Here is a 15,099-nt window from a genome sequence, read left to right as displayed (position 1 = left end):
CATTTAAGGCTAATTTTAAGTCCAACATATATGTTTTTTTTATGCAAAAAAAAATTGTTTAGTTATTAGTTTAGGAAAGAACACCAAAAAATAAGGCTGTTCCCAGAATACAGAGATTAAACACTAGATTCAAATAAAAATAAAACAATGAATATAACATACTAAAAAACTAAAACATAATAAAAAAGTATACAGTACATATATTTTGAAATGAGCTAAAAACACAATCAAATAAGCAGTGCACATCCTGACAACAAACAGGATCAGTCAAAAGCTGTAATATTGTTTATTAAATATTGCATAATGAGGCAATCACAGCAGTAAGTGTTTAAATTCATTGTAATTGTAACAGCACTGCAAATAAACAAAAACAAAACAAAAAGATGCAAAATTCGCTCTGCATACAGACCACAAAGTAATAATTACACATAATTAAACATCTCAGGTGTCATCTCACACTCTTGAATAACTCATATGATTGTGGTGAAGAACTCTGTAATAGTCTCCTGTAACACACTTGGGTCAAATTTCCATACAAAGTGACATATTCACCAGGAGGCAGAAAAAAAATAAAATAAAACAAAATAATAAAACTAGGCACAGTTCAACGAAGCCATGAGACAGAAAGGCATTTCAATCCCAACACAGTGTCAGAATCACTCGCTCAGTCATATGAGACGGTCTGTGTGTGTTACGCAAATCTCTGTGCTTTCCTAATATTCTTCATTTAATATAAACTGTAATATTTATAGAGGTTGCTGTAACTTCGGTCACTTTCATTCATTTATACTTTACATATTTACAACTCTGACAGAATAGGAGAACTGTGAATTTCAACTTTGTTCACATCCATGTTAAAAGAGTCTCAGAGCACTACATTCAAATATGCTACGCTATATTATAACCAACACATAGTTTCAAGTTCAAATTCACATCTGATTTTTTTAAATTCCTCGTTGTTTTTCTATGTGATTACACCTTGATAAAGGTTTTAGCAACAACCACTGGTTTACAAAATGAAAAATATATAATCTAAATACTTCATTTCTGTCCAAATGATCTCTTCCTGATTCTCGTTTTGAGATGGACGGAAGGCTGGTAAGCACAAAAGCCCGTTCATGGCAAAAATGATAACTTTATTAGCACTGACACCAATGAAGGATAATGCTTTCTTTTTATTTAAACCATGCACTGCTGTTTTGTCATCTGTCCCAGCAAACACACAACGTCATAAGACGTTAGCCTTAGGTTAGATTTAGGTTAGATTTAGGTCAGTGTTTAAGGACAATGTTTTTTTGACGTCCAATAACGACTTGAAATGAGAATGATGTTTTGTTGATTTTAGGTAGTGTCGGAAAGTGACCTAAATCCAACATCAAGCCAACATCCTACACCAAAGGCACATTGACGTCAAATACTGACATTTATTTGTCAGGTATAGGAACCAAAATCTAACATCTGAAAGATGCCATATTGGTAATGTCCACAAAACGTCAAGCTGTAACATCCTTAGACGTTGATACTTTGTTGTTTTTAGGTTGTGTTTTTAAAGTAACCAAAATGCAATCTCTATGTCATGACTATGGACATTCTCTATGACATTGGACATTGATGTCAGCCTGACATTGGGTTCTGATGTCAACCTGATTTACATTTCCAATCAATCTGACGTTACGTTGGCGTCCTGTGCCTGCTGGGGAGGCTTTAAATGCTCAAGCTTTTTAGAGTAGCACAGATTCTGATTGGTTGTCAATGGTTTTATCATTCACCAGCTATGAAAAATATTACTGTGAAAGTGATTCCAACAATATCATTCCTCTTTATTATTACAGCTGTCTTGTCAACTCTATGAGCTCTATGACTACTGAATTTAGGCTGTTTTTATAACTGGTATAGGCTAGTTATCATCCTTGTTATGAATGGGCCTAAAGCGGATAGTTCACCCAAAAACAATCATTTACTCACCCTCTTATGTCCTCTGTGAACACAAATAGTGATTGACTTCCATAGCATTTTTTTTTTGGTCTACCAGTGGCTACCAGTTACTGTATAAAGGTACTTTTAAATATCCTAGTATGTAAAAATGAAACTCATAAAGGTTTGAAGTTGAGTAAATGTTCAATTTTAAAGTGAACTATCCCTTTAGAGTCACATAAACTCTCTAGCAGCACGTTCTCTGGCATTACATGGAATGGACCGTATAAAACCTAAGGGGAGATTCGAAAACAACTTTTCATTAGAAGAAATCCACTCTCCACAATTTTTATCAGAAGAAATCCAAAACTTCTTAAACGGAAGCAGAAATAAATCTACTATCAAACTACATTCAGTTAAGGAAGACCACAAGCTAATCAATGGAGAATATCAAATGAAATGAACACAATAGGTCCAAGTGTAGCATCCTATACTGTGAATGGCACTTTGAAAATGAGGTACAGCAATCTTACAGATCATCGAATCCCAACACACAACTACAATACCTGTCAAAACACTACATAAATGTTACTGTCAAACAGTACCTGGGTTAGGATGTTATGCTAATGCTAGTGCTAACGGAGGTAAATACTGCGCCTCAGATTCATAATACATCGTTCAAACACCCCACTTTAAAATGGAGGACTGAAAGATAAAAATATGCACCACTCAGGCAAATAAATAGTATGTTTTTGAGGCTAAGCATCTAAGGTCAGATCTGTTTAGTGGAGTTTAGTTGTAGCCCTTCACCTCACTACATCATATACAGTAACGCTATATTGTTTCATTTGTTTTTACAAATCACAAAGTTTGTCAGATCTAGAGTTGTTCACAAATTTTGGTAACACTTTACAAAAGGTTTACAATCATTAACTGATGATAAAGGTAAAAATAAAAGCTTCTACAGAGATTATTACCTTTAATGTTCATTTTTACATTGACTGCCACTTTATCAGGTAACATTAATGCACAAAAATTATGTAATTGAATTAACATAACTATATAACAACATATAATAAACGCCATAAAAATATTGCTCATAGTTAACAAACGTTACCAAAAGACACCTTATTGTGAAGTGTTACCAAAATGTTGCAAAATCTGAGAGTACTGTACAGTAAGTGCTGTGAAGTTTTCCTCCTTGCATTAACACTGATTTACATCATTTTGATGTCTATAAATGGCTTTGCTTGGATCTGCAAATATTAAATTGTGTCTCATACTTTGAGCCCTCACTGGAAAAGAAACTGTAATTCCACTCTTTGTAAGAGTGCTCCATATACCAGTAATTTTATATGCAACAGGAGTGTAAATTGCATTATGATTTTCTTTTTAAATGACAAACAAGTATGATTTTCTCACTGCTTCTCTGACCTGTAACCTTAATACAAACACCTTCGATGCCCTGTCATCTCCTACAGTCACACATTTATAGCAAAAATAAACTGTAAATGTTAATATTTTTCAGTAATGTCAGGTATGTGATGAAGTGTTTTGAGCTGTACTTCAGTCAAATTTGCAGTTGTAAACTTAAACACCTTTTCCCAGATATTTAATATTGATGGCTTTTAGCTAAGTTTCTTCAAGAAAAACAAAAATACAATACAGAAAACTGGTAAAAACCTTCATTCTTCCGTGAAATCCTTCAGTGATTCAACAAATGCTGCCACTGGAGTTCAGTTGAACTGCATGTTCTTCGCTGACATGCCGCACACCTTACTGATCACATACCTGGACATTCATATGGGACAGACCAAATTTTGGACAGGAGGAAAGTCTTCATTTGAGGTCAACAGGTAAGAGTGTCCCAAACAGATCAGGCTGCTCAAGCATAGCACTAGAATCGCTTCATACAAACCGTCAATTCTTCATTTGTATTACAGTATGTCACAAATTAACAGCTTTCACATAATTTCCTGGAAAAGTGCCAAACTGTTTCGTCCTCTTTGATGTACCTGTGTAGAGAAAACAACAAACACATTAGAGTCTGGCTAAATAAGTAATAACAACTCTAGTACAGAGACATTTCAGTACATTTTACACATTTTCAGTACATTTTACAAATAATTATGTAAAGAAGCGAATTCTACAGGCATTTACTGTGTTTTATTGTTGTTTATTAGTAATTTTCTGTGACACCTGGGGTTAATTTACTACTCAAAATGACACATTTATACTTAAAAAAAGAAAAACTGTCGCCATTATTGTATTTTGTGACGTATTGCGTGCTAAAACATTTTAGTTAAACAACAATGTTCTTGAACAAAAATTCAAATGGCAATAAGAATTAATTACTCAACAAACAACTTACATTTACATATAATACTTTAGTTTTGACTGCATTTATACATGGAATTATGGAATTTACTTTAAACTATCTTTTTGTATTTTCCATTATAATTTTTAATGATATAACAGTTTGAAGGCAAACAATGGGGGCTTGAGAAAGTCATGTCATTAGCATGTTTCGAGCTTTATTTAGCATGTTTTTATCATGAAAAAGCATAGCACTAGCATTGTTTTAATATGAATTTTCATGTTGCTAGAACAGAGATGTCCAAAAAAAAAGTTGGCCCATGATAACCTTTGATGTGGCCCGCTATCCCATCAGAAAAAAAGATTTGGGATTGAAGCAAATACCTTCAACAGAGATCGTCATTTCTAATTTATTGTAACTTTTTGTTTGTTTGTTTGTTTGTTTGTTTGTTTGTTTGTTAGTTAGTTAGTTAGTTAGTTAGTTAGTTAGTTAGTTAGTTTGTTTGTTTGTTTGTTTGTTTGTTTGTTTGTTTGTTTGTTTGTTTGTTTGTTTGTTTGTTGAGCTACAAAAAGTCGGCTGAAATGAAATGTATCAGTTAAATGTTGAGCATGAATCTGATTTTTAAAAATGTAAACACTGTCACTTGAAGAGAGGACAATACACAAGACATCGATAAGCAAATCAAGGCAAAGCAGGTTCAGCTTGACTCCTGTATTCAGTATTGAACACCATTGTGTTACAAATGTGTTTGTTTATGTTTTTCTAGTAAGAAGTTCATTATAAAATGTAAAAAAGTATCATTAATAATATGATTGATGTATTTTTTACCGTGGCAGCTTTCATTTAATAGTTTGGTATATTTACCTTCGGGCCCACCCCCCTCAATCAAATTGGCCCTTTATGAGAAAAAGTTTGGGCACCCCTGTGCTAGAATTATTTTAACGTGAATTAACATCTTGTTAGCATGTTTTTAGTATCAATTAGCATGTTGTTGGAATGATTCTAGTATGAATTAGCATGTTGTTGGAATGATTCTAGCATGAATTAGCATGTTGCTGGAATGATTCAAGCATGAATTAGCATGTTGATGGAATAATTCTAGCATGAATTAGCATGTTGCTGGAATAATTCTAGTATGAATTAGCACATTGTTAGAATGATTCAAGTATGAATTAGCATGTTGTTAGCATGTTTCTAGTAGCAAGTCATGATTTCGCCAAGTACGATGTGATTCGGAATTAACATCTATATTGATCCTGGAACAAAATTTTTGTTCAAAAATGTAATCTATATCTACTCCCTACCCCTAAACTCAACCATAACTGTAAATTACTCCCAGATCAGAGGGGAATAATAGAGGGAAAAACAATCATGTAGAAGTGCATAAAACTGTAAGCCTAAACTTAACACAAACTGTAAATGTATCCTTTAATTCTGATTGGCTAATTGGAATGTTGTTCCAGGATGAACATAGATCTTAATCCCGGAGCATGTTCTACTAGGTGAAATCAGGTTGGCAGTTTTTGGTATGAATTAGCATGCTGTTAGAATGATTTTAGTATGAATTAGCATGTTGTTAACATGATTATGAATTAGCACTATGTAGTAATATTACAGTGCAAGCATGTGACGCGGCAAGAAGCTAAAACAATATCTATATATTTACTTTTTATTTTCCTTTCTTTTTTTTTTCTTTTTTTTTTGTTAATGTTTATTCAAGAAATGAAAGTGGTTTTAGTTTTACGATTTTGCTTCAGTTTTAGTTATCAACAATAACCCATCTCCAGTAAAACAAAACTCAATAGCAGTGGTCGAGAATTGATTTACTGTAGGAGTGTTGTAGTTTTGAGAGATGACTTTTCATGGAGAATCAATATAATAATAAATGACACATACCCACAAACCAGCCATCATCACATTTCTCCATGACGTTGACCAGGTCTCCTTCCTGCAGCTCCAGCTCATCATCATTCTGAGGCACGTAATTGTACAGAGCCTGAAATCTACAGCAGAAAACAGCACAATATCAGACATGGAATTGGAGCCTGGGGGAATCTACTGCACAAATAAAACTGCACTAACTAAATGTAAAACTGTTAAGAATATTTAGTCTTTCAGTTCATTTTACACTAAAAGTTGATTAGCTGAAATTTAAAGCACTGCACTGTAGGTTGGCTTTCCAGTTTGATCACAAACAAATCTGACTGCATAGATACACTGAAAAAATATTTCATGTGTAGCTAATGAATAGGCATAGGCTGGTATAAGATACCAAGAGTTTAACTTTGGATAAAAATATCACGATTTCACTGTATTGTAATAACTGCACTAAAATGAGTTCTTTTTAAATGTATGGGTAAAAAAAAAAAAAAACTTTAAAAAACTTTAAAAAACTTTTTTCCTTACTGCACTATTTAGCTCCATAGCATGCTTGGATGCTAGCATATTTACAATTTTGCTTTTCAAGTGTTGCTGAATCGTGGGCTGACTAGTAGCATTAAATGTCCTTTTTTGCTAGAGATACTGTTACCGTAAATAAATAATTAAACTAGTCTTTGACAACATGAACCCCCCACACCAAAAAAAAAAAAATAATAATAATAAAAAATAAAAACTTATACATACATTAGGAATGATAAAACTGAAATCTGTAACAGTTTTAAAACCTTTACTTTCCCCAACCTACACATGCCTCCCATGCCTACACACGAATGCTTAATAGATTAATATAGCACTATACTAAAGCAATATCTATAGACATATTGCATGCATCTACTGTATAATACTACACTATACTATACTATACTATATATATATATATATATATATATATATATATATAGAGAGAGAGAGAGAGAGAGAGAGAGAGAGAGAGAGAGAGAGAGATAGATAGATAGATAGATAGATAGATAGATAGATAGATAGATAGATAGATAGATAGATAGATAGATGGATAGATGGATAGATGGATAGATAGATAGATAGATAGATAGATAGATAGATAGATAGATAGATAGATAGATAGATAGATAGATAGATAGATAGATAGATAGATTGATTGATAGATAGACAGATAGATAGATAGATAGTGTAGCATGAGTGTATTCTATTTATATTCTACTGTTAATATTTTAGCAAAGTACCATTAAATCACAAATGAAATATATCTTGAGTTGTAAATCAGCATATTACAATGATTTTTTAAGATTCACATGACATTAAAGACATATCAGTTTTACAATCACAGGATATATATAAAATATATATAAAATATTTCAGTAAAATTCATTCATTAATTTTCTTGTCGGCTTAGTCCCTTTATTAATCCGGGGTCGCCACAGCGGAATGAACCACTAACTTATCCAGCAAGTTTTTTACGCAGCGGATGCCCTTCCAGCCGCAACACATCTCTGGGAAATATTTCAGTAAAATGTGAAATATTACTAATAGTTTTTTTTTTTTTTTTTTATCAAACTCAGACATGGTAAGCATTAATTATAAATAGATTTTAAAAGTTTCTTTAAAACTTAGCCCAAAACCTAAATAGTTCTGTACAATATATCATTTAAGCATGTGTACACATTTAATCTGGTTGTTTATAATGTCTCTATTCCCTTCCTAAAGTACAACTTTTTTGCTTTAAATGAAAGTTTGTATAGTATAAATTAAGAATGCACAGGTATGGAAATAAGGCCGATACAGATAACTAATAACTGATATCTGATTGTATTTTAAAACAAAGGTAACTTTTCCACCCCAAATCATTCATCTGTCACTTGCAATACCAAAGCCCTGTTTTTGCAGACATCTTGTATTCCCATTTAGCATAAACTCTCCAAAAGCATCCATCCTTTGCCATACCTCATTATTTATAAGCTGATAACTTTCATATTAATGAAAATACATTTAAGCATATATAAGTACACCCCTTATAAATCTATCTTAAATTCATATTTTTAATAGGAAGCTATACAATTTTATATTTGTACATTTACATTAGATCAGTCAGTACTGAAGCCAAATCTGGAGCTTATCTAACAAAATAACTTATGATAATCTTACAAAAACTAGTACATGCAAATTTATATGGAATAGAAAAATATTAAATACAAATTTTTAAAAAGAGGAAAAATCAAGAGAAGCAAAAAAATATTGTTGAAAATTGTGTAGGTCGTAATTTCTTTTTTGCATTATTTTGCTTGAATTTAAATATATTATCTTTCGATTTCTAAATTTTTTTGGTGACTAAAATATCATTTTAATTAATTTATCTGCTTAATAAATCTGTTTTGTTTAAATGCATCAAAATACATTGCCTATATTTACTAAGAGATGAATAAGGATGTACTTAGTCATGCTGAGCACTGTATATTATGTATTATGTATAAGGTACACATCAGTGAACATCTCCACATCTACACCAAAACATACACAGATGGATGATACTTACATCCCACAGCTCATGCGTCCAGGCTCAGGACTGCTGCTCTGGGACAGGGGTTGCTGGGAAATGATGAGAGAGTGTTTACTGGGAGGAGCCAGGAGTCGGTGGGCGGAGTCTATAGGGCGTGACAAAGTGCTGCAGTACCTCACTGAGGTCTCTGCAATATTCATGATCTCATTACACACTGCCTCCTATTGGTGGAAGAGGGTCGGCACAAGAGGTGGCCGCAAACCAGGGTGTCAGTCATTCAGATGGAAAATTGAGTTTGAGGAAGGGGCGGTGTGTTAGAGGAGATAGAAACAGGGCAGAAAGGAGGGAATGTCCATTAATACCAGGAGAGCCAGAAGGGATGGTAGTGTCCAGAGGATAAGCATGGAAGAGCGAGACAACAGAGTGAGTGCAAGTGGAAGGAGCGAAACATACACCACAATCATATAGGATTCTTGCAGGGTACTGAGATTTGTCATGCGTTGTTTACGTGGGTGAGTTTGGGGATTAGATATCAGATCAAATCAAACACTGAGATGAGTCTAATGTCTGACTGTGATGCATCTTGTAGAGGCTATGGATGACAGTTTTTGCCATGACGAGGAAAAAAACGGTGATTGCAAATTTTTATGCAACATTTCTGACATCTCGTAATTTTGACTTATGTTCTATTATAATGTTAGTTTGTCTCATAATTCTGGCTTTACACCTGATCATTCTTATTTTACACCCAATAAGTATAATTATGACTTTTACAGCTCATAATTCTGCCCTGAAACCCACATACTGCATTACTGACTTACACCTGATCATTCTGATTTTACAACTCTTTACAACTCAATTCTGGCTTTACATTTGATAATTCTGGCTTTACATCTCATATTTTGACTTAAAACCACGTAATACTGACTTACACCTGATAATTCTGATTTTGCATCTCATAATTCTGACTTCATACCTTAGAATTCTGACTTAAAACCACATAATACTGATTTACATCTAAAAATTCTGACTTTACATCTGAAAATCCTAGCTTTATCCCTTATAAATCTGACTTAAAACTACATAATACTGACTTACACCTGAAAATTCTGACTTTACATCTGATAATTCTAGCTTTATACCTTATAATTCTGACTTAATACCTTATAATTCTTACTTAAAACCACATAATACAGACATACACCTGAAAATTCTGACTTTATATCTGAAAATTCTGACTTTACATCTGATAATTCTGACTTTACATCTGATATTTCTGGCTTAAAACCACATAATACGGACTTACATCTGATCATTTTAACTTTACACCTCAAAATTCTGACTTTACATCTGATAATTACAGCTTTATACCTCAGAATCCTGACATTATACCTTATAATTCTGACTTAAAACCCACATAATACAGATAAACACCTGATAATTCTGACTTTACATCGGATAATTCTGACTTTACATCTGATAGTTCTGGCTTTATATCTCAGAATTCTGATTTAAAAACAACATAATACTGACATACACCTGATAATACTGACTTTATATCTGATAATTCTGACTTTACACCTCATAATTCTGTCTTAAAACCATGTAACACTAACTTACACCTCATATTTTGCACATAAGACCTGATAATTCTGTCTATACACTTCATAATTTTGGTTTTCCAACTGATAATTCTGGCTTTACACCTAATAATTCTGGCTTTACATCTGATAATTCTGGCTTTACATCTGATAATTCTGGTTTTACACCTCATAATTTTGACCTTGAGTTTTATAATTATAATTCAGAATTTTACACCTGATAATTCTGCCTTAAAACCTCATAATACTGATTTATGCCTGATAATTATGCCTTTATAGCTGATAATTCTGATTATAAGTCAGATCATTCTGGCTTTCAACTTCAGAATTTTGACTTTACACCTCATAATTCTCATTAATATCCAAATATGTATCATTACATTTTAAGATGACACCATGTAATTCCAATTTTATTTCTGTTTTCTTTGTAAGCTACTTTATGTTCAAGTTTATAATTTTACAGTGCTATTTTGAGTAGAAATCTACGTTTAAAAAGAAAAAGTTAAATAAAAATGCAAATATCTTTTTTATTCTATGGCAGTAATAAGCTTTCTTAACAGTCTTTACAGAATCTGAATCTGTTCATTTTCATCATTCATTTTCAATCAACACAGATGACATCATAGAAAAAGCAGTATGCCTGTCTAAAAAGCAATTATGGCTTGAAATGTAATTTACCGTGAATGAGTTGGCATTCATGTTGTTGTCTTGGATGTCAAACAGCATGACAGGACTTCTTGAAGATCTCCCATAATATTCTACATCATTTCTTAATGGCTGTGGAGGAAAATAACATGTATTAGCTATTGCTTTAAAAACAACTGCCTGTGCTTAACAGGTGTCATTTGATCAGCTTAGTATCATTTTCCTCTGAGCAGTTGATTCCAGCACAACCTTACAGTACTGTATATACAAACGCAAGGACCGAAATAAGATTGTGAGTTAGTAGCAATCACCAATTTTCATTGCAATCACAAACACACAAGTTAAAACAGTGTCATGTCATGCCGGAAAGCTTCAGGTGGAAACACTATATAGTCTATAAAATAGCTTATAACACTTATAACAACAGCTAGACACTAATATCAACAAACTATCTTTCATCCCATAATAAATATGATTTAACAGTTATACATTTTAAATATTTTATAAAACCTTACAAAAAAAAGATATTTTTCAATATATGAATATTATATATAGACATTACAAAAAGTAGACAAGTATTAGAGGCATGTTTAGGGGTAATAAATGCATTTTAAGTCTGCTTTGGCAAGACTTTTTTTCTATTTTTTTCCATTTTTTTGCATTTTACTGAAGATGGATTAATATTTGGGTTCGAGGAATATATAAATTTGCTATTTTTTATACTCTATATAATTTATAGGCCTTAAAAAAGATGTTAAATTGACAATCTTAGTTTATTATTCTTCAGTTGTTCTTTAACAATTGTAGATTTATGTATCTACATTTGTATGAAAAAGTTCTTAGTGTATTGCTTTGTTATACACTGAAAAAAAGATTTCTGGCAAATTGTTGCGAAAAATGTACATGGGTTGAGTTTAAACAAATTAATTTTAATAATTTTCTTTAAATTCAGCCCAAATAAATTGTTTGCAACCAGTTAATCTAAAAAAAAAATCCAGGAAATCATCTTTGAATATTTTTTCAGTGTATATACAGAACATGGTGTATATACTGTACATGTTCAGTTAACAAATGTTTTAAACAATTTTAATTGCAAAAGCATGATAAAGTACAAATTGTAACACTTTACAATGCGTTAGTTAATGCATTAAAATCAACAATGATAAATAATATTATAAAGTTAATTTAAAAAAAAACAACTAAGTTTTAGTAGTTATTAACTCCTTTTAATTAAAGAATTACAATTTTTGTTTTTAATGTAATAAGGCATTAACCTAAGAAATTAACTTTAGCTATAGGACAAAGTAATTTAAAGATTAAGATTAATTCATAAAATTCATTGGTGTTAACAAATATAACAGAGAACAAGCAAAATGCCAAGAAATAATCCCATAATTTTCAAAGTTGTAAGTTAGATTAATGTGAAAATGTTCATGTTTGAAAATAAACCGACTATTAAGTCTTGACCATTTGGTTCTGATAAACAATAACTGAAATGCAAATATTCTTAAAACTCATGCATGCTGTAATTTTATGACAACACAAAAAACCAACACACAAGCAGCATTCACATTAGAGTTCCATGCAATTGTTCCTTATCAACTGTGTTACCCCTCAAAAGTGTGCTTACTAACTCATTAGCACAACCACAACATTCCCTAATTCACCCTATTAGATCTGCAACGTGTGCCAGTGTAAAACAGCATCCGCCCTTGCACTTGAGCACCACATGATGGCACCCTGAACAAACACAGCACACCATGCAGAAGATACCTCTGCTGGACTATTGTTCCTGCTGTAAGGAGCCTTGCGGAGGCTGCCAACCCTGTCTATTTCAGCCCCTTCCCCTTCCTGAAACTCCTGATCCAGCTTGTTTGCCCCAGAGAGCCAACCCTCAAGCCCAGCACCACCACAGGGGCTCAGGCTGCGGGACAGACGGGGGGAGGGTGGAGAAAGAAGGAAGTCCTCGCCTTGAGGTGGAGTGAAGGTGAGGAACGGGGTGGCTGAGCAGGGACGGGGTGGATAGGGTGGTGGTAAAGGAGACGTGGAGGGGGAAGCCATTGGGGAGACACAGTAGGGGCTGCCGCTGATGGGAGGCACAGGACTGGCTGACATAGACGGGGGCAGATATTCGCCAAGGCGGTAGGAGTTGGTTGGCAGGGGTGGCAGGGGTGGAGTTGGCGCAGCCGGAGGGCTGCTGCTCACCCCACCCACAGTCAGAGAGATCCACTCATTGGAGATGGCATGGACCTCAGGGGAAATGGAGCGGCGAGGGGAGCGGGGCAGAGGGAGAGGGGACGTGGTGAGACGATTACGAATGGGCTTTTTGGAGGACGTCAGGAGGAATGAGAAGAAAGAAGAGGAAGAAGGAAAGGGAAAAGGAGAAATGGTGAAAAAAAATCAATGCAAACTAGAGATGCACCGATCTACTGGATAAAAATCAGGTTCAGATGTTTGCTGTTGTTTTGTTTACAAACTGTGATCCCTAACTGATGAATGTTTTTTGTATTTCTGTTGCAAACTGCACTGCAATGATTTTATAGTATATTGGAGCATGGTTTATAGTAGACAGAACATTAAAAGAGGCAGAGATTGTGCATAGATGTACCAACAGATATACTCATCTGTCCTGTATGATACTTATTCTCTACTGCACTATACTCCAGTGCAGCTGGAGTTTTTACTGCTTCTCCATAAGCACCACCTACAGGCAGAGATTGGATTTGCATTTCTATTCTAGCCTGTCTTCTGTTTTTGCTTTGTACAGGTTTGTTAGATTATTATGTTTTTCATTGTATTTAAACTATTATAAATGTAATTCAAGATAAAAATAAATTGATCAATTTGCTTGCATAATTCCGATTAAAAAAGCAATTCGGCAATCTGAATTGGTCATAAAAAAAATCAAGATCGGTGCATCTCTAAAACAAACAATAGGGAAAAAGAAAACTGAAAGTTGAAAGGAGATGATACGAGGGCTCTGTATTTCATAAGTGTTTTTACCTGTGGAGAAGCGTTAGTGCTGCGATGAGGTGAATAGCTTATAGGGGCATCAGGATAGTCCACTCCGTTTTTCACTCGGGGCCTCTTGTGCACCTCTATGTAGGTGACTGGAAAGATACCCTGCCGGTTTGTGCCAGAAATCTTGCCTTCATACCAGTTCTCATCTACTCTGCGAATCAGTGTTATACGCTCCCCCTAAAGAAAGATGAAAGATTTTGAAGTAGTTCATGCAGATCTGCAAACATCACACATTCTTTCTTTCTTTCTTTCTTTCTTTCTTTCTTTCTTTCTTTCTTTCTTTCTTTCTTTCTTTCATGCCTAATCACACCCAATGATATCTAAACCCAACTACTATTTTTGGTTGCTATTAAGGATAATAACTATTAATTAACTATTAATGAGTAGCAAATGGAGTGTTTGTTGAATTAAAGTAATAGATTATGTTTGGTAAATAGCGAGAATTACACCCTAAAATAAAGTGACCAAAAACTAAATTTTGGTAAAATCAACTTCAAATTTGAGCTGCAAATCAAAATTGAAGAATGATTTCTAAATGGCAGTAAGTAAAGATGCTCAACGAAAGAAGTCCCACAAATTTCAATTAGAAAACATCTTAAACAGCAACAACATTTCACAATACTACAGAATTTTGATTAAATGTACTATTTAAAATAATCATCCTCATGCACAATTGCTAAATTACCACATCTCAATATTTAAACCTTTAGTTTAACTGCCTGGTGGCAACTCTGTTCTGGATGTTTAGATATTTTAAATGTTTAAATGTAATATGTTACTTCTTTTTTCGTTTTCTTTTATAAAAAGTCTCCAAAACCTTTCAGTTCAGCTTGTTTCGTGCATTTGGCTTCACATATAAAGAGTTCATGACTCCAAAATGTAGTTTCTAAATGTTACTAAACTAAATTAAAATGACTAAAAGTAAATAAAACAATAAATATAATGAGCTTTTCAGCTCAAATCAATGATAGCATGTAGAGTTAAGATTGCTGACCCCTGGGTTAAACAGCAAGCTTGGTAAAATTGTTGAAAAAGTTTAATACCTTTCTAAAAGACATTTCAACAGCAGTGTCGCCGGTGAAATTGAAACGAGCAAGAGCCTCTCCATATTCCAACACCTGGACCGGAGCACACTTTTTGGGCTGAGCTTTTTCTGTTGGGGGCACCAGCTGAAGAAATAGAATAAC

General features: G+C 33.5%; 1 protein-coding gene and 1 long non-coding RNA gene across 51 annotated transcripts in view; one reads left to right on the top strand and one right to left on the bottom strand.

Moving 5' to 3' along the window:
- Positions 1–15,099, top strand: part of LOC147841059 (uncharacterized) — a 141,413-nt gene that overhangs the window by 60,735 nt on the left and 65,579 nt on the right. The gene's annotated exons all lie outside the window — the stretch shown is intronic.
- Positions 271–15,099, bottom strand: part of sorbs1 (sorbin and SH3 domain containing 1) — a 91,565-nt gene continuing 76,736 nt past the window's right edge. For 23 of the 50 annotated variants that reach the window (XM_087279206.1, XM_087279219.1, XM_087279212.1 and 20 more), the window contains 7 exons: positions 14,956–15,081; positions 13,895–14,089; positions 12,665–13,213; positions 10,925–11,023; positions 8,682–8,866; positions 6,128–6,234; positions 271–3,929 (listed from right to left, as the gene is read on the bottom strand). In XM_087279206.1, coding sequence (XP_087135332.1) covers positions 3,862–3,929; positions 6,128–6,234; positions 8,682–8,866; positions 10,925–11,023; positions 12,665–13,213; positions 13,895–14,089; positions 14,956–15,081 — 1,329 coding nt within the window. In that variant the 3' untranslated portion in view covers positions 271–3,861. The remainder of the gene's footprint in view (positions 3,930–6,127; positions 6,235–8,681; positions 8,867–10,924; positions 11,024–12,664; positions 13,214–13,894; positions 14,090–14,955; positions 15,082–15,099) is intronic. The other 27 variants (XM_087279245.1, XM_087279246.1, XM_087279250.1 and 24 more) reach the window with 3 other exon arrangements.

Source organism: Danio rerio, chromosome 13, assembly GCF_052040795.2.
Source record: "Danio rerio strain M-AB ecotype USA chromosome 13, GRCz13ab, whole genome shotgun sequence".
NCBI classification, from domain to species: Eukaryota; Metazoa; Chordata; class Actinopteri; order Cypriniformes; family Danionidae; genus Danio; species Danio rerio.
This window is presented reverse-complemented; position numbering and strand designations above follow the sequence as displayed.